Source organism: Cariama cristata, unplaced genomic scaffold, assembly GCF_000690535.1.
Source record: "Cariama cristata isolate BGI_N322 unplaced genomic scaffold, ASM69053v1 scaffold3292, whole genome shotgun sequence".
NCBI classification, from domain to species: Eukaryota; Metazoa; Chordata; class Aves; order Cariamiformes; family Cariamidae; genus Cariama; species Cariama cristata.
The window spans coordinates 96801-116261 of record NW_009604318.1 but is presented as its reverse complement, the minus strand read 5'-3'; the positions used below and the strand labels follow the sequence as shown (position 1 = coordinate 116261).

General features: G+C 40.1%; 1 protein-coding gene across 1 annotated transcript in view; it reads right to left on the bottom strand.

Annotated features, from left to right (window-relative positions):
• ADAMTS17 (ADAM metallopeptidase with thrombospondin type 1 motif, 17) overlaps positions 1 to 19461 on the bottom strand; it is a 181495-nt gene that overhangs the window by 75106 nt on the left and 86928 nt on the right. Inside the window, exons 9-10 of the mRNA XM_009695531.1 lie at positions 5244 to 5345; positions 3411 to 3556 (exon numbers count right to left, since the gene is read on the bottom strand). Coding sequence (XP_009693833.1) covers positions 3411 to 3556; positions 5244 to 5345 — 248 coding nt within the window. The remainder of the gene's footprint in view (positions 1 to 3410; positions 3557 to 5243; positions 5346 to 19461) is intronic.

Sequence of the window (19461 nt, the reverse complement as noted above, 5' to 3'; positions counted from 1 at the left end):
TTTTTTTTTTTTTAAAATGGAAATGCTGATCTCCACTGCCACTGTAACATCACAGAGAATCACCAGAAGAACAGCCTGAATAAATGCCTGCTTGCACTGCTAACACCTCTTTTCTGCCACGGACACGTGCATGGCAGCAGATGTGCTGAGACCGATGCAGAAATGTTCTGGGAGGATTGTGTCTGCTGCCTTAGACTGTATGAGACAGACGCTCAGTCCAGATGACTAGAAGCATGCTGCAGGCTCCTTCCCACATGACCCCTGCACTCACCTAAAGACATCAGATACACGAACTTTGGTTTCAGCACCAAAGCCAAAGAGATGTAGCCATTGAACGCAAGTAACTCTGTGCATGTTTCTGTGTACATGCACAGGAAAAAAAAACAAACCAAACAACAAAAAAGAAAGAAGTTGGAATACCCAGAGAGTAACAGAGTGCTCTCTCGACAGCATGGTATCAAGTTGATGGCCATGGAACAGGAGCCACAGCAGGACTACTATTTACTGCACTCATCAGCAGTTCCTTTGGCTTTAATCTTCAGATGCCATTAACTTGTGAGGGACTTTATATGAGTTTGCCATTGCAGACTGGAAGCAAACAGCTCTCACGTTGGTAGTAACGGTCACTGGCAATACTAAAGTAATAGACAAATCCGTTAGGAGACAGAGACTTCCTGAGCACCCACTACTCCCAGTCAGTGGGAGCTGCAGGAACGTCGTGCCTTTTGGTCTGCGCTTCTCTGCTCGGCCCTTCAGCAGCCTGACCTGTCTTTCCTTTCTAATTAAGAAGTAAAATGAACTGCCTCCTCCTGATGCAGTTTTTCCCCAAATTAAAGAGTTGGATGCACTCACCTCATCAGCCACAAAACAACAGAGTATCCTACAGATCTGGGGGATGTTTCTACTCCCAGGAATCCAACAAAAAATAATATACCCAACAAGACCTTCCCACCTCAGCTCCCCTCTGGCAAACAGCATCATACTTTATTTGGTAGTATGTTGCTGCTTTCTACTAGGCTAACTCTAGTAAAACACTAGTAGAATACACAGTGTCTATTCAAGGGGTTCAGGAACGAGCAGATGAACAGACATGGACAGGCAGGCAGAGAAACAGACAAGACATAGTTCTGCCATGCTGATAATGTTCTGTTCTGTTACTGTTTGGGTAGGGAATGCAGAATTACTGACAGTAATCTTTTACTTAACTGACTTCTGTAATATTTCAGTATTACAGACCTCTCAGCACGTTTAAACAGGATACTGAGGGTTTTCATCACGGAAGATGAAGAAAGACAATGTCAGTCACTCTGGTTTCCCACAAACAGTTACCTAGCACTTCTTCATATACCTTTCTTTTCCTGCTTCACTCCATTTTTGTGGCTTCATCCTTGCGTCCCTTCCACCTTTCCAAATGCTTAGGCCGAAACTTTGGGCATCATCTCTATTAGATTCTGAAAAAGAATCTGAAGGGAAAGATCCCTGTAATCCCAGGTCCCAAGCCCTGTATAATACGGACTCTAGCACTGCCTGGGATTTCCAATGAACAGTATAATTCAAGCCCACCCTGACACATGCTTGAAACAGTGACTGTGTGAGATCTGCTAGTAGACAAATTCATGGCCATCTTCCACTGTATTTATGCCAAGAGAATCCACCCATTAATGGAGCTGAAGAAATCAAAGCCCATTTATACTACCGTGACCTTTTTACATGACAAAAGGGGACTGGAGAAGGGGTGGAGATCTCATTCTGATGTTCTGTTTAAGCCAGTGGTTTTCTCTTCAATCCCACTGTACAATAGTCCAAAGCCTAGGCAAGAACACAAGGCAGTACAACTCAAAAGTCTGCACGTGCAAACTGGCTCATGACACACTGCCTTACAATCATTTGGATGCAATGCATGCAAATACTCAGAGAAATTACAGAGAGGAAAAACCAAATCAAACAGTGAAGCAACTGGTTTAAAAATACTGATAGTCCCACAGCCTCAAAAGTCAGCTGGCAGGAGCAGAGATTCCAGTTAAAATAAAAAAAAATCCCAAGACCAAACATATATAAAATAAAAGATAAATCCTTTAGCCAATATTTTTGGACAGTGAATAAACCAGCTGCAGAAGTGGGCTGATGCCAGGAATTTGAAGCAAAAGAAGATCACGTGTGTATCCCCAGCCAAGAATGTATATGAGCAAGAGAATTTTAAAATCAGTGTGCAATCTTGGAGGGAGCATTTCCTGTAATTTGAGGAACGATGATGAATGGATTTAGGTTTGGTCAGCACTGTGGTTAAAGAGACTTTTCGTAGCTGACAGCAAAGAAATCAGCTCAGTCCCTCGTTCAGGAAAATGAGCTGGTAAAAATCAAGCCTGGACATTATAGACATGCAATTGCAGTTCAGCATTACTTAAGGAGAGGAATAAACAAAAATATCCTTTTCATGTGAATATAGCTCAGCAGCAGTCATTGTGTGCCTATCCATCATCTAGGCATGTCTTCAAAGTGACTATGTTGCGAGCAAGAATTTCAGCCCCTATTTAAAAAGAAAAGTCTCCCGTGCTTTGTCTGTGGACAAATCCTTAAAATATGAATAAAGTTAGAGATACACAACTTGGAGGGCTGCTTTCAAGATTGTGAGCACCCTCACTCATCTCACAAGTTATAATGCACACAAACAGGGGTGGTCAGTTAAATGGTCACCACAGTAAGCTGTTCAGGCCTCCCATAAGAAGAAAAGACTTCCACATGTGCCTCAGTTGACCTGGGGGATGAAGGATGGCACATAGGAGATAACAACACTTACATTTCTTCCTGAATCACAAAAAAATTCAAGCCCAAGCAGAGAGCATAGGCTTATTTGTAGTCACTGTGCAGGAGCTAAACAGCACCCACCGCACCCTGTGTGTGGGAAAATTTTCCTTTTCATATGCAGCACATCCTGATGTACAGAATATCTCAAGGTGCTTGACCAACACAGCTATATGACACTGTGACCACTGTCAGCCACTCTACCGCTTCCCAAGCCCAGAGCCCGCACTCCCTCCAAAAACTGATCTCTAAGACATACTGGCTCAGTTTGGTCTGTAGATCCAGATCAACCCCTCCTCATTCACTGCAGTGCTGGAGAGGAAACACAGCATCATTTTTTCTGCCAAACCGCATGTTTTTAATTCAATTGTATCTATGTTTGAATCATTGCAATGGGCCACTTCCAATGGTAACCCTTCAAGCCACTTCCACAGAACCTACTTCACTCCAAGTCACTCCAGGACTTTGACCTGGTCTTTGCTGCTTGTGCATGAGAAATCTCACGTCCTCTGCACAGCTCTGCTGCCCTTTTCTTCCCTGTACTCTTGCAACAAGGATTGTCTAAGTGCTACATGTAAAAAAGAAATGAGCATGATGTGAAGACTTACGGGGGATTGTCGCATTTCCGCTGTCTGAATCGCACTCCTGTGCCACACGTCCGGCTGCACATGCTCCACTGACTCCACATGCTCCAGTCTCCATCAACATGCTCAGGGATCGGAGTTTTACTGACACATTCCCCAGCTCGGCACCACTGAAATGCAATTGTGTTAGCACAGGCTGGAAAGAAGCCCTGATCTTGCAAACATTCCTGCACAGGTGGATTTAAAAGGATGTCAGAGAGATTACAACAAGCCCCTGTTTAAGTTTTAGAGATTCAAGGTTTCAGTGAGATGGAAGTGAGAGGAGGAGAAAGGGAGGAGGTGAAACATGGAAACTGAAGTGTCACCCTCAACAAACCCCTGAAGGGAGTCCTGTCATTGAATAATCACAGAATTGAGCTCCTTGCTTTATAAAGCTGATAATTATCTAAGTGCTAAGACTTCAAGCCACACTCTTCACAGAAACCGAGTCCAAGAAATTATACCCCAAAGCAACGTCTTCATCAGCAGTATTCCCAGTATGTACAAAATAATTGAGGTCTTTTGGACCTAACTTGGCTAAAGCCCCAACCAACCTTTGATTCTAATAGGTTGTGCTGGCTCCTGACCAAGCAGCAAACTTGGCCTATTCTCCTGCTCTGTCCAGGATATGATACAGTAAGCACAGCTAAGCAGTCTTACGAAAGAATCACCAGGACTCCCATAGTTAGAAAAACTTTGTCTCAGTTTCCTTGTCATGCTTTCCAGGACCCAGCTTTCCTTGTCATTGCTTATCTTTATTTGTAAGCAAAGAAAAGGTCTCTAATCTTTGATTTTAGCAACAAACTTTTTAATTTTACCCTTTCTTACCTCCTCAACCATACAACATATAAAAAATATTAGAATCCAAAACCAGTTAAGTAGGGGCCTGGCAGTTACCAAATCAGTCAAGTTGCTTTGTAGCCTAATGAGTTATCAGTCGCAGTGGAGGAATCAACCACATGTATTTATGAAGCACATACCACCTCGCACAGCCCATCTCAGAGGTTAAACATGTTCACTTAAGTCAACTTCCGTTAGCACAGTAGGTCAGCTGGGAGGCAGCAGCTGAGCCCAAGTAACTCCCACTCTTATGGCATTGAAGCCAGTTACTAGAATGGTGATTTTCACTGGAGGGAGATCCACTAACCTGAGAGTTTATTTTGAGTTTCTGGTAACAATTTTCTACATTGACCTGGATTCTGGGAAGTTCATATACGCCTTAGTCATCTGAGTACATACATACAGTACTGCAAATGATACTTCAAAAATAATTGAACATCACTGAATTTGAGCTCAAAACATTTTGAGCTACTTTTAGAAACGATAAAGTTTTTGAGTAGCCTCTTTTTCTTTCCCCATTTTTCTTCACTCCCCAGATGTCAGCCTAAATGCTCTCCACACTTTGTACCTCAAACGTAGCCAAGAACACTACTACCTTAGCTTACACTGAAAAAACACCTCACTCATGAAACACCACTGGCAGCAATGAACAGAAGTGACAGGAGTGAGCTACCACTTCACACGACTCGCAGGGTACTCAGTCTGTGCACTTGGCTGAGTGAGGCATGGGGTTTTCCTGCAGTGTTTGTAGAATGCCTAGACCACAAGAACTTGACTACTGAGGTCTCCAGAGGCTACTGAAATACACATAACATACAATCAGAAAGACTTAACCAATTCCAGCTATTAATCAAGCAGTTTCTATAATAGAATCAGTACAAAATAAGAGTTTATGGTAAATATTGAACATCTTGGAAACATTATTCCACAGACAATGCTGGAAAAAACAAAGTGACTGCTACTGAGCATTTTGATTACCTTGTCTGCACCACATTCAGTGCCATCCAGAGGGGGGTCCAACTTTGTTTTACAGGATGTATCTCCTTCCACCAGGCACCAGAGCCCAGCGCACATCAAATGCTGTAATCACAAAGCAACAAGATTCAGTTATTACTTTTGGAGATGTCAGCTGTCATTATGGAATACAGTGCAAAGCTCAGGCAGTCTTTCTTCAAGTGAATCCAGAGGCACCTAGTTGGTTTGGGACCAATTACTTTTTAAGGATAGATTGGCATTAAGTGGTGAGGCTGCAAACATAAAAGAGACTGATGGATGCCATTGTCAGGAACAAAACCCACCGAAACCAAGAAGTGTGTTATTTAAACAGATTTCTTTTCACAAGAATAAATCTGGTCCATTAAAAAAGAATCCTATATGGGAGGCCAAGATGGGTGCTTTGGAATCATGTCACATGCTTAGATGTCCGAGCTGCTTAATTACTTGTATTTTTTTAAAAGATAAGTAACAGTCAGCCCTGCTGGACCTGGTAGTAGCTATAATCAGCCAGCAATGCCCCTTGGGAGAAAAAGATCTTAAGGGTGGAATGAGAAAGAGGAAAGGATTTCGTCGTGTGCTAAGCAGCAGAGGAGGAGCTTGGTGACAGGCAGGGGCAAAGTTAGCAAAGGTTTGGTGGTGAGAAGTAGCTGCTAGAGACCTATGTGGTAGAGAAGGTGAAAAGTGAGATGTGAGGGCAAGAGCAGCAAGAGGTACAGCACATCTCGCTACCAGACTTGAAACACATTCTAGGTATCATTACTCAACATCGCTGCTCTGCCCAGTCAATGTGTGTTGCAGGGATATTAATGCTGACCGCACTTGCGTGATCTGTCAGATCAATACATTTTCAGAATTTGAGAAAAAGAACCAGGAAAACGGGCCTTTACATTGTTAACATTTTCCACAGCATCCAACGTGCTTTGCATTCCATGAAAATGGATGATTTCAATACAGTGCTACAGATCTGAGTACCAAAAAAAGAAAAAGAAGAGTTACATTTCTTTCCACTATTGTTCACATTTCAACGTAATGGTAAAAAGATGAGAAGCCTGACTCCAGTGCCAGCTGGTCTTGTCAAGATTTATTGCACCTCATTAAATAGTTGAGTCAACACGCTTCAACCTTATGGTTCTTTCACGATGTAATGTAAGAGACTGTGGGTGCATGTGTGTTTTGTGTACATGCATGTTGGTATGTCTATATAAAATAGATCTGTATGGCAGAGGGTGCAGATGAGGTAAATCCCAATATCAAGACTGATGATGTAGAACATACTGAAACGAAATAGTTATTGCGGTAGTATCTGCATCCTGTTTTATTTACAGATTTCTTTCTAGAAAGAAGATTTTGCACTATTTAAACCAAAAGTATATGCACAAAAACTAGAGGCAGACAGCACAGTTCAGCAACATCTGTATTAACCACAGTACAGAAAGTCATTGTCAAACAAACAAGCAACAGCAAATACACCAGGGAAGCCTAAATCAATGACTTTTCAAGACATTTTCCACAAACTAATAGAGCATATGGCAAAATATCAGACTTCAGTAATTTTGACTAAATGACTGTGACTACTTAGTGGTTTACCCACAGCTCTGAAAGCACTTAAGCACCAATTAGCCATAAGGATATCACATACTGTTTTACAGATAGGTATACCCAGGCAGAAGAACTGACAAGCCAGAGATTTCAGAGCTTAATGGGAAATCAATTGTTCCACACCCCAACTCCCAGATTCTCGAAACCCTGTCTTCCCTGGAGAGGACTAAAATCCAAAAGTACATCAACTAACTGTCCATAAGTGTTACAGAAAGAACACTAATCTACGCAATAAACCATTTAAACTGAAAAAGCTTTTTCCCAAAATGCCAAACTTACCGCTCTGAGAGGACGCTTGGTTTCCTAGTGGCAAAGCTACAGCATCCTTGCATCCAGTTTAACTCACTGGGATCAAAAGGTGATGGGTTACTCTTTGTATTAAGACTACACATATGAATGATTTAAAAGGATTCAAAACCACTCAAGATACATTAAAAGCATGTCACAGACCTAAGTGGAAGGTATCATAGGAGGTTCCAGCCACAGTGGTAGGATGTGCTATCTGTAGCTACAGCACATAATTCAATGCAGTCTATGAACATGATAGACCTGCTAAACTCTAAACAGCTGCTTTGCCATTACAAATAATTGTATTGGTGACCTACAAATGTTGTTGTTAAGGCAAGTTCAGCAATTAATTGACAATCTGGACTCTCTATTCTCCCTTGATGATTGTGGACAGTGATCTTGTGAAACCACTACCAGCAAAGCCTCCTTCAAACAGTGGCTGGGGAATACCGATACGTAAAATGAAGGGAAGCTTCAGAGATGAAGGGTGCAGATAGCAAGTATTTCCATTTTTCTAGGCTTCAGTCCCTCTCTTACTTATAGCTACACAGCATCAGAGCAGAATGTGATGAGAAACCCTCCAGCCTGATCTCTTGAATGACCCAGACAGAAATTTTGCCCTGTGGTTCCAGAAGGAAACCCTCTGCTTCTGCTTTCTGTCAGAAAGACATCCTGGCTGAAGATGTAATGGAATTCACTACATCCCTAAAGAAGTTGTTCTAGACACCTATGAGCACCATTGCTAAATATCTGTGCATTATGCAAGGCCAGTATTTGTTAAGCTTCAGCTTCAAGTCCCTGGATAGTAACCTACATGGGAATTAGTCAGGGTTAAATTCTCCTCTTTGATGCAAAACTGGGAGGAGGAAGGGAGGGTGGTGGAAATAGAAAGTCATAAAAATGAAGCAGCTTTTTGTACAATTTTGGTTGCCAACCAGAATTCCTCCATAGCCCACAAGAATGTGGAAGGTGATAAAGCCAGCTAACATGCCCAGGTATAAGCCATGACCTGGGGGAAGCAATGGGTACAGATAACCTCAAACAGGTGTGTCTGTACCAGCAGAACTACAGAACTGAGCCCAGCCTACGGATGCAGGGTGCAAATATTCACATATATGTGTATATGTGTGTGTATATATATCTATATGTATATGTTTGTGCATATATACCTGTATATGCACACACACATATATTTATAGGGAGATAAATAAAGGAAAAATCTTTCTTAGCAACACTACCCTTTGTGAAATTTCCCATCTTTGAGGTATGGAAAACATAGGATTTTTATAGTATCCCTGTGTTTGATTCAGAATACTAAATGCAAAGCATATTTCAGGAAACAGTTACAGAAAAATCTGGTAACTGCGCTTCAGCTCTGTGTTCTAGTGCCATACCACTACAAAGCCCAAACACTCGTTAGTGCAGTCCCCTGTATTTAATAGAGCATTCAGATACCCCAGCAAAGATTAAACCATCATCTTTGGTATTGTATGTTCCCAAGATGTTTTATCATGTTAATAACTCATTTCAAAAGAGATTATATATCCTCCTCAGCTACAACAGAAACCCAAACAAAAATCCCCATTAAACAGTCCTATAGCTAACCAGTCGCAGTGATGGACTTTTTAATACTTAAAGAGCCAGCTTTGTGGGGAAATATCAAAGTGAGAAATGGCAAGACTTGAAGGGAAGTTGCTTGTATATGAGTGGCAGTTCAGAGCTTACACTGATATAGAAGAAGCCATCAAAAGAGCTGTATTACTGCTAATTGTAAATTCAGCAACTGGCTTTTAGATGGCAGGTCTCTGTCTGCAAAGTCTTCCCTACAGCATTCAGAAAGTGCCAGTTAGGATTTTCCAATGATAGATATTTTTCACTGGAAAACTATTGATTTGTTGAAACTGCCTGTGGGGACAGGTCATCTTTGGATTAGGTCCTAGTCTGAAATATTTCCAAGAGCAAAATAAAATTTAAAAAAGTGAGGTGGTTGTGGAAAAGTAATATTTCAATAAAAAATTAAATTTCTTTATTTTTTAACAAATTGAAATGCTTGTTCGACTGAATCCTTAAGGAATTCATACAGACAGAAAATAAAATTAAAAATCTAAATAAACCCAGAATTTTTATAACGGTGCACATTTTAGACTTTCAAAAACTCCTGGAAGATAGGAAAACTTGTCTGCACAGCTGTTAGAAACCAGTCCTGAGAGAGGTCATAGTGCGGAAATTCCCAAGCTAGGAGATACCTGGTCGGCAGGTGAACGACGCTTCCAATTACAGGTATAATAATGGCATCTATTTGAGAAAGGGGCCTTACTGTGCCAGGTGTTTTCTCTTCCTCAAAGAACTTGCAATCTAAACAGACTCCTGGGAGCTTGGAGATAAAGGAAGCTTTATTCCTCTGTTATAGGTGGGAAGATGAGGAACAGAAAGGGATTAAATGTCTTGCTGAAAGTCTGCTGGGAGACAAGCAAAAACGTTGCTCAGAGCTGTGCAGTCCTCTGCTCAGTGTCACAACCACAGGCTCACACTGCCTGCTCCAGCTAAACTTCAGGGTAAAACCAGAAACAACTCCTGGGATACTCCCAGGAACATGTCTGGCTATGGGCCTTCCCACTTTTCACAGCTTTTCATACTTTTTCACAAGACATACTGTTTCTGAAGACGGTGTTTACCTTACACGTAACTCCATCCCACATGTGTGCCAGCACAGACTCGCAGCGTGTAAAGTGCTATGACCACTCATATGCGGCTCTAGGGAAGTAATCTATTTTAGGTTCTTTAACTCAGTGCTGCAGCTGGAAATGAGGAGAAGCCAGAATTAATTCAGCCAGCTCTTTGCCCACAGGCAGTAAGTCTAGAGTCTGCTAGTTTCTGGCTTAGCTATTGCATCACCACTGTTACTAAAATCAGCATGATTCTGCCCAACGACCTCATGTGGTCTCGGTGAGAAGAAAGGGCTCACAATACTCCCCGGTCTCAAAGCCTCAGATGATTACCTACAAGGGGGAGCTTCCAAATCTCCCAAGCATAAAGAGAATCCAATGAATAAAGATGTTCCTTCCCACCAGGGAACAACTCTACAGAAGTTTTTTTTACACATTCAGTCCCTCACCTTGGATTCATCCAAAAAAAGAAACACTTATTTCTCCTGAGAATGGATTTGTTCCTGCTGCCTATTGCCCACTGGAAAGAGGAACCTCTTACTTCTAGCAGCAGAATTAAACCACCATGAAACCAATTTTGCTGTCAAAATAAGGGGATTACGAAGAAGGACTTAGAAAGAGTAAATATCCTTAAGGAAGAGGAGCAAGACACCACCTAAGACACAGGCACACTTACAAATAGGCTGGCTTTCAATGAAGTATCAGATACCTTTTATTTTGCCAAGGTTTTGGCTTGGCATATAGCTAATCATGGGAGAAAACATGCTTACAAACAGAATCCTAATTAACACCCATAAAGTACAATAAACACACAATTTACACTCACTTTCCTGTTCAAAACACTATGTATATGTTCTTGAAGCCTCACAGCATGCTTCTGAGGAGGAATTCTCTACAAAACAAGGTGAGAAAAACAATGCCCCCAATTTCTACTCTGTCGCTGTCTTTAATTTCAGGTGCATAAACAACTGACAATCTCCAGTGGATCACAAGGGAGGTGAGCACTGCTGTTTGTTACTGCTCTTGCTGAAGAAAACTAGATGAAAAGTGCTCAAAATCGGAATCCTGTAAAATTGGAAGGCACTTTTGAAAAGGAGCCATATGCTGCCCCAGACAAGATAACTGTGAAGCTTGGATACAGTGGTGAGCTGCCATCCTTTCTCTAGAGCTGGTATTCCAAGCAACAAGGGGTAGGTCCAAGAGCGGAAGTATTTGTCTATCTGTCCAAATGACAGACCTGATCCAAAAGTCAAGGGAAGGCTTCAGAAAGAATCAAAAGGACTATCCTAGAATATTCAGGCAATAGTTGACATCCACTAACGTCTCATTTTAACAAAACTGGGCAACAATCCCTCAAATTCATAATGTGCAATTTTATTCATTAATGACAAAGAATGGATCTCTTTACTGTTGGACAGAAAGCATCTTAGCCTGTATTATAAGAAATAATGATATAATTTTCTTAGACGCAACTAGAAAAGGTTTCTCGAAAAACATTTCCCTGTTTTCACTACCTGGTGATCACCTTGTTTCTTCAGAACATACAGAAACACATGTGCACATTATGTTTTTAGATGAACAGGACCAATAACCTGCCTGCTTGGAGCCAACAAAGAAATTTAAAGTTGATTCCCCTTTATATTAGTTTTTTCATCAATGCAACTCCATTAACTCAATCAACGGCTTCTTCATCAATACTTGTGTGAGTGGAAAGTCACTAACATCAGACACAATCACAAAAAGACTGTTTTAACTCTCGCGGAAATGGCCCTTTACAGTTAAAGAACTCTTAAGGAAATGGTCCTTGAGAGTTAACTGCTTCCCGGTGCTACTCTTTTCCTTGTAGAATAGTACAAAAAATTCAATATAGTAATTTCTGAGATTTGTTAACGTTCTGTATCAGGGAAAACAAAACAAACTGAACCCAGCAAAAACATGAAGGGTGTCACGGTGGATTTGGTTCTCTGAGTTAGGTGGCCTGACACGCATTACTCCAACTACGAACACATGGATTCCATATGAAGTGTACCCTCATATATATGGAGTGATACCAAGAGCTTTTCTAATCTACAATTAAAACATAAGAATGTTTCCCCTTTGTCTTTCAGGGAGAAAGACAAAACATGTCAGCTTCCAAAACAGTAACTTACCACGACATACTGCTCATCACAGACATATTTGGATGTCTAAGGTCTAAATGAAATTAATGGGTTACAATCTTCAGTCAAACAGCCTTTCTAACAGCAGATGAAAGCTAAAGGATTAGAAAAATCCAGAACTCTCATGTTTCGACAATGTTAGCAAAAGCAAAACCAGGCTGTTCAAGAGCTGCCTACACACTTACAGACAGGAAGATGAGCCCTGCCCTCTCCAGACTGGATTCAGCGGGGATCTTTTGCCAAGTGTGCCATCATCTCTCATAGTAAAACTGCTCCTAGGGCTCTATGAATGCCTCTGTGGGATAGATGGTAAGAGACAGAGAAATGTAAAAATTCTTCTTTTGAGAATTTGGCTTACTGCAAGTTCTTCACCCTTTCCTGTGAGGAAGTTAAACTGGAATTAATTACTTTTATACTGGAACTGTGTAAAGCAGTATCTGGAAATTGTTCCAATGTAGGGAGATACAAGAAACCAGTATTTTCAAAAGTGAAAAGTGGTTTGGGATGCCTGACTGGAAATACTTCAAGGAGGGCAACCTTTCAAGGCTGGTAGAAACTCAGGGCTTCTGAAAAACCATGCAGCTTCGCTGAGACTCAAAATCAGATGCTAAAAAATGGACACATTCAAATTCATTACTTCATTTGAAAATTCAGGCCACGATTGAACCTCCTGAACATGCATCAGGATGAAAGAAAAATTGACAAATGCAGCAATAGCAGGGACATTGCACAGAAATGTCAATGTGAAGGGCTAGTAATGAAGCTGGTCACAAGGGGTTCAATAATTAAGAATGGATCTTGCCAGACAAGCAGTGGAAGACTCCCATACTGCCGGAGGAGGCACAAGTGAGTAGAAACACTTTTTTAAACTGTACAACGGGAAGCAAACAACGAAACAGAAAAACACTGTCTCTAGTTTTAGCAATTTCTGGTGATCCAAAGGCAAACTAAATGCCTTCTCCGCTGTCTAACGTATTTCTTTGCAAAGCACCAGTTCTTTTTCATTTTTTTATGTACCTGGAATTAAAGTAATACTCAAAAGAAAGAGAGTGGAAAGATAGTATTAATGAAACCACAAACTAATTTTCTCGCAAAGCAGCCTTTGCTAAATACTAATCTTTTCAGTGCCTTTGGGGCATTCAGGAAACTAGCTCCCATGGGTCTATGATTCATAGACACATAGAAATTCAAGTAGAAAAAGATAAGTTTTATCCACTTTCCTACTAGCATGCAATTTTTTCTCACTGTATGTGCTTTTCAGCTTTACTGAGCCCAGTTTTCAGCATCTTAGGTGAGAGAACACAACTGTACGTGTTACATCCACTGAAGAAATCAAGGAAGTATCTTTACACGGTCAAACCTGGAAGAAATAGAGACATGTGGTACAAGGCACTGGAACAATCACTCCTTTGAATAAAACATTAGACATTTTGTACTTTGACTTATTACCAATTTCTACCTCAGTATGCTTAAAGGAGCCGTAGCTAATCAACTATGTCACAACCACAGCAGCTATACTAGCATCGTATTGTACATGCCATGTGTTAAGTGCTGCTCTGAGGTTCATACTGGACGTACCCCACCAAGAAAAGGCTTACGAGTTCACAGTATTGTGCTGTAATCTAGCTCAGGAGAAGAGAATTGCCCATGATGAAGGCAGGGCAAGAGCTTCAGCCAAGTTTCATAATCAACTTGATCACTCCCACTTAAAATCGTGTTTGCAGCTTAGAGTCTAAAATTCTGACCTTGCACTTTGCAACATCCATCTCATATTGTCTTCACTGAGAGTAATGTTCACTCAATAGCTCCCAGTGAACTCCTCAGGCCTTAACACCTGATTGAAGGATATGAAAACTACTGATTTTTTAAACAACAGGGAGTGTTGTCCATTAAAAAACCTCAAACAAAACCCTGAGAAATTAAAAGAATGAAATCACAGATCGTGTTTCTTGGCCACGGGAAAAGCAAAGAAAGGGACAGTAAAATAAATATAGATATGTACACACACTGTTCAAATGTGGTTGTGAAGATTATGGGAGTTTTCTCTTGAAGTGTTTTGCAGATGGGAAGTTCCCAGAAGGCCAATGGGAGAGGTCTGAATGCCCTTCAAGCTTGTTATACACTATTTTCAGGCTGATACTCAATCATATTTTGGCTAATTTCGTTAAGTTCAAACTTCAGCTGTAGATGCCACATCACAAGGCTACGCTAATTCTTTCTCCTTCCCCTTGTGTCTTAATAAGAAATGTAGGACTGCCAAGCTCAAGTGCTTGATTCTTAATAGGCACTCTGTATTATTTTTAAGAGTTTATTATTTTTATATTCTTAAATTTCCACATTGTATTTTTATAATTTTATTTTGGTTCCCCTCTCCTTTTTTATTTTTCTTTAAACCACTGCACCAGAATGTGTTTTGACCATCTTCCAAACTGAAACACGTACAAAAATTTCTGAAGCATTCCAATAATTGTAAACTGGGCTGTGCTGCCCAGGCAGGAACTCTGCTTCTCCCTCTTTCTTTCTCTCTCTCAAACAAAAAGTATTTCCACTGAAAATAAAGAGAAAAAGGTCTTTTTGCAACATACAGAAGCAGTGAAATAGGACACTTCAGTTTCATATGAAACAGGCAACGTGAAAACAGTCTGAATTTTAACAACCTACATTAAGAAAACTGTAAAATATAGTATGGCAATTAAGTAAATTGTTACCTTTACTTCTAAAAAAGAGAATCTTCTCCTTTTATTTTAGAATTGCCAGGCTTCTATCCTGCAAGTCTCAAGAAAACCAAACCCATCCTCTTCCAGATTTATTATTACATTTACACAGAAGCTAAAGTGTGTAATGGAAAATGATGTAGACAAAGTCCCTAGTTGTACAGAAAATTACAATGCAGCCTATTATTTTCAGGACAAATCAGCTCTCAATCTAATTACCATGTTCTTGTAAATATTCTATACGTTACTAAATAACAGGGCTCACTATCATTGTCTGGATCTTGCAAATGACCCTGCAAAGTAAAACCAGACACAGGCCCATTGATTCCCATGCACGGAGTCCAAGAGTCCACTCCACCAGTCTGTTTGCAAGATCAAGACCACAGAGAGACCCACAATTGCTTAATTATATTCACCACGATACCATCAAATATGAAAACTGAAGGGATCCGTAAAATCCACTTGATTATTACAATTGTTGCTCTTCCTTTACTTTGTTTTTTGGTTCCTTTCCTTTTCCATTTTAGCCCAGAAATCTAATCAGTCCCCTTTGGCTTACAATCAACTTTGCCCTCTTGTTCTATGCTGCTGCTCTGTAGCCTGTAGATACTGAGAGATCCCTATATTTGTGAAAAATCAACTTGAACTTAAGAAAAAACAGTAGAGCCAAGTCTAGCTGTTTCAATTTTTCTAAAAACAGTGTCATGCCAGTTACATCCGAGTTGGAAGTGTCCCTTTTTCAGAAAAAAATCTCTTTGTAGCAATGCTAATCTCTTTCCACATGCGATTTTAGCCTAAGCGCAGTTTTGACTCAAAACAATACTGAAAGATAATGGTTATGTAAAAACCCGCAAAAATGTGTTAATAATGAAATAAGCCAAAAGGCAAATAAAACAAAAAGCCAAACACTGGATACAAGAGATAGAAATCACATTTTTTCCATAAATATAATTTCAGTGCAAAAGCCTCTGTTCGAAGGCATGCCAGTCTGAAAAATACACCAAGTGTTCTGATTAAACACACAGCATATTTTCATGTGAGGTTACGAACAACGCATTTTTACGCATTTCTGATGAAGAAACACCATCTCTGCTCTGTGAGAGATTCAGCGTAAATCATCTGCCCTATTCCTCTCACTGACTGCCCTGCTAAATAAAGGGGACTGCGAAGAGTTAAGCTCTGCTCTCTGCAGAAGCTTTCATCGCTTGAGCCGGGTTGAAGTTTTTTGCTTCCTCTTGCATAGGGCTCAGATGAATTCACAATACGTGATTCACAGCGCAGTGTGGATGTGAAGAACAGAGGTCAGACAGGTTGTATTCCTGTAATTTGCACATCCAAGCATGTTAGCCCTGGACTCATGTGATCGTTTACCAACCAGAATCCCACAAGATCTCTGTGTTTGGGGTACACCGATAATAGACTATCCAGTGTCAAAGGTGCATTGCTGTTTAGTTTTTTCCACGACTCATATCATGATTTTCATAGAATCATAGAATGCTTTGGGTTGGAAGAGACCCTTGAAGGGTCATCTAGCCCAATCCCCCTGCAATGACCAGGGACATCTTCAACTCGATCAGGTTGCTCAGAGCCCTGTCCAGCCTGACCTTGAATGTTTCCAGGGATGGGGCATCTATCACCTCTCTGGGTAACCTGTGCCAGTGTTTTACCACCCTCATTTTGAAAAATTTCTTTCTTCTATCTAGTCTGAATCTACCTTCTTTTAGTTTAAAACCATTACCCCTTGTCCTGTCGCTACAGGTCTTGCTAAAAAGTCTGTCCCCATCTTTCTTACGAGCCCTCTTTAAGTACTGGAAGGGTGCTCTAAGGTCTCCCTGGAGCCTTCTCTTCTCCAGGCTAAACAACCCCAACTCTCTCAGCCTGTCCTCATAGGAGAGGTGTTCCAGCCCTCTGATCATCATTTTTCTCGGAGCTTGAGAATGACACAGTTATCTCTATAATTTCTGCTAAAAGCAACTTATTTCCCTCAAAGTAAAGATCACTGTGCAAACTCTTAGGTGGGTCAAAAGCTCTTCTAGCACTGCAAGGGGCATGATTGTACAGCCTCCCACCGGAAAACAGGCAGCATGTCTGGTATGGTAGAAGCACATTTGTACATTCTGCTAGATAAGTATTCTCATTGATCAGATAATACCTAACATTTGCGGTGGGAAAGATTAACAGAAAGCACCATCTGAAAGCACTCTTGATCCCTTTGCATATTACCAGAGAAAACTATGTAACTTAGATATGAGGGGGGAACTACTGAAGGGTCTTGAGATACTCATTACCATACGTGAAATCACCTCACTTGAGAACTGCCCAACTTCTATTTTCTTATTCAGTTCCTCAGATCAAAACTAATTCTTCCATGGAGCCATGAAAATATTTACTTGCCTGATGATAAGCAAGGACTCACCCATCTCATACTCAGGTGAAAATTAATCCAAAACCAGCCACCTGGATGTATCTCAAGCCATTAATACTGTGAGCAGAGCATGCACCAAAATGGACTTGTATTTCCTCAAGGGACTGGCAGGTAATCTTGCCATTTATTATTCATACAATATTGTAATAAAAATGGTGCTTTGCAAATAAATGGAAATTGATTGTTCCCTGCCTAACAAGCATCCAGCCTAGAAGTCTGATTCCACAGCTCCTTAAACAGGTGAAACGCACTAGTAAATCTTACCTAACATTGATGTTACATGACCAGATCCTAAATTAGACATCTTGGAGGTCATAGATAACAACAATAGGCTATGATTAAGCTGATTATCATACACTCATGCCATGAATTAGTTCATTTTTCAAAATTTTAATATATTAAAATGTAGATGCAGGGTCCAAGAAAATTGAAAAGGAACGTCAAAAGGTACAGTATATGAAAAGCTGAGCCTATCTCATATGTTTTCATTTTTATTCTGCAAATTTGGAGCAGAATAGCTGCAGGGTAGCTGGTTTGGTAAACTTATAATTCTGAGAACTACTATTTTGTACTAGGGTATCTGAGTTCTCATTAAAAACAAACATGGAAGAATAATTTTGGAGATGCAATCTGAAATATCCAGATAAGGTTGAATATTCATGGATTAACTATCTAGTTGGACCTGTGTCTGAGGTCCAGACACTGAGAAGCATTTAGGCACCTGACTCTCTGTGAAGGTAAACGACATTACATTCCTTTAAAAATTAGGGCTTTGATGCCTTTAAAGGAAAGAGCTTACTGCAGTTTCTCAAAAATGTCAAAATCTTGGATTCATCTAATCTCTGAAATTTGCTATAGAACCAAATCGTACAGCATTTTTGAACATAGGTCCTCTAGTTTGCCTGATATAATGATGTATATCTATCTCCAATGAAATGTTATAATGTAACACTTTTATTAAATAAGAAAATAGACAGTAGACACATGTAATCATAAAAAGATTGAGCAGGCTCATTTCCTGAAGTTTATTTCCTTTTTGTAACAAATATTTACTGTCAAATGTTTATTACTTTTACATTTGGATTTTTTTAATACTTTATTGAATTAAAAATACCACATTACCATTGGCTAAAAGAGGAGACAGCTATATTTGCCAATAATTTCTACAGCTAATGCCAATGACTAGTGCCAATTTTTTTTTTGGTTCATATTTTTGTAGACAGCTTTGAGACTTATGATACAAGCATTCTGCAGATCAGGCATGAGAAACACAAAGGTGAAAAGAACATAAACTTCGAAAGTTTAAAAATTAAAGCTGATCTTTTCCTCTAAAGAATTTCCTTTCATTGCCTTCAAACGCCAATTCAGAGTAGCATAACGGGATGCAAATATTTACTTAAATTAATGGCGCGTGACATAATTGATCTAAAGCTTCACAGTGTGAATGCTAACTCAACGTATATGTGTAACAGCAAAATACTTCTAAGTGATTGCAAATTGTTTTTAATCTGCTGAAGTTCTACAAGGATTTTATTAGAAAGTGCTAAAGTCCTCACAAAATATGCTTTTCTTTGGGAGAAACTGAAGGATTTTTTTGCACAGTTTTCATTGTGTTCTAAAAATGTCAAATAATAAGACTGCTGAAAAATCTTGGGAGACACAAACACCTGCTGTCTGTATCCTACAGAGCAGAACAGTGCCTGTTGGCTTGTTATTCTGGCAAGCAACTTGTCCCTGAAGCAATTTCAGACTGGACGTGCAATTTCTGCATGAGAAATGCTGACCACCTACCAGTAGGCTGACATTCTCATTAGGCACTGGACTATCCAGAAACAGAATGTTTTTATCGCAACAGGGGAAACAGCAAATATCTATTCCAACAGCAGTCAAGCTGGGTGACACCCACACAAGTGGAAGAACTTGAATCATCCTGGGTAGATCTGGGGTTTTCTTTACAGACCTATATTCTAATACTTTGCTTCCAGTACAGTAGTCCTGGTGGTCTGCATTTTCTTGATGGTGCTGGAAAATACAACCTACCCAGATTCTTTTCTTATTGTTTTATATTAGCTAGTTTCCCAATCCAAAATAAATAAAACAGCAAATGTGAAACTAAGAGCATGTTCCCAGGACTTGCATGTGTTCAACAGTGTTAGTAATTTGGCACTTAGAAACCTCAGTTATCACTGATTATTATTTTCTTTGTTAACACTGATTTAAGATTCCAAGATTGTTCAGACCAGGAATCAAGAACAACTGAAAAACACAAATGGCTAGTTAATGACAGCAAGAAACCTAGCTGCTTCATGCCTGTCTATACAGAACAGAAGGCTGCCAGCTGGTGCTGGT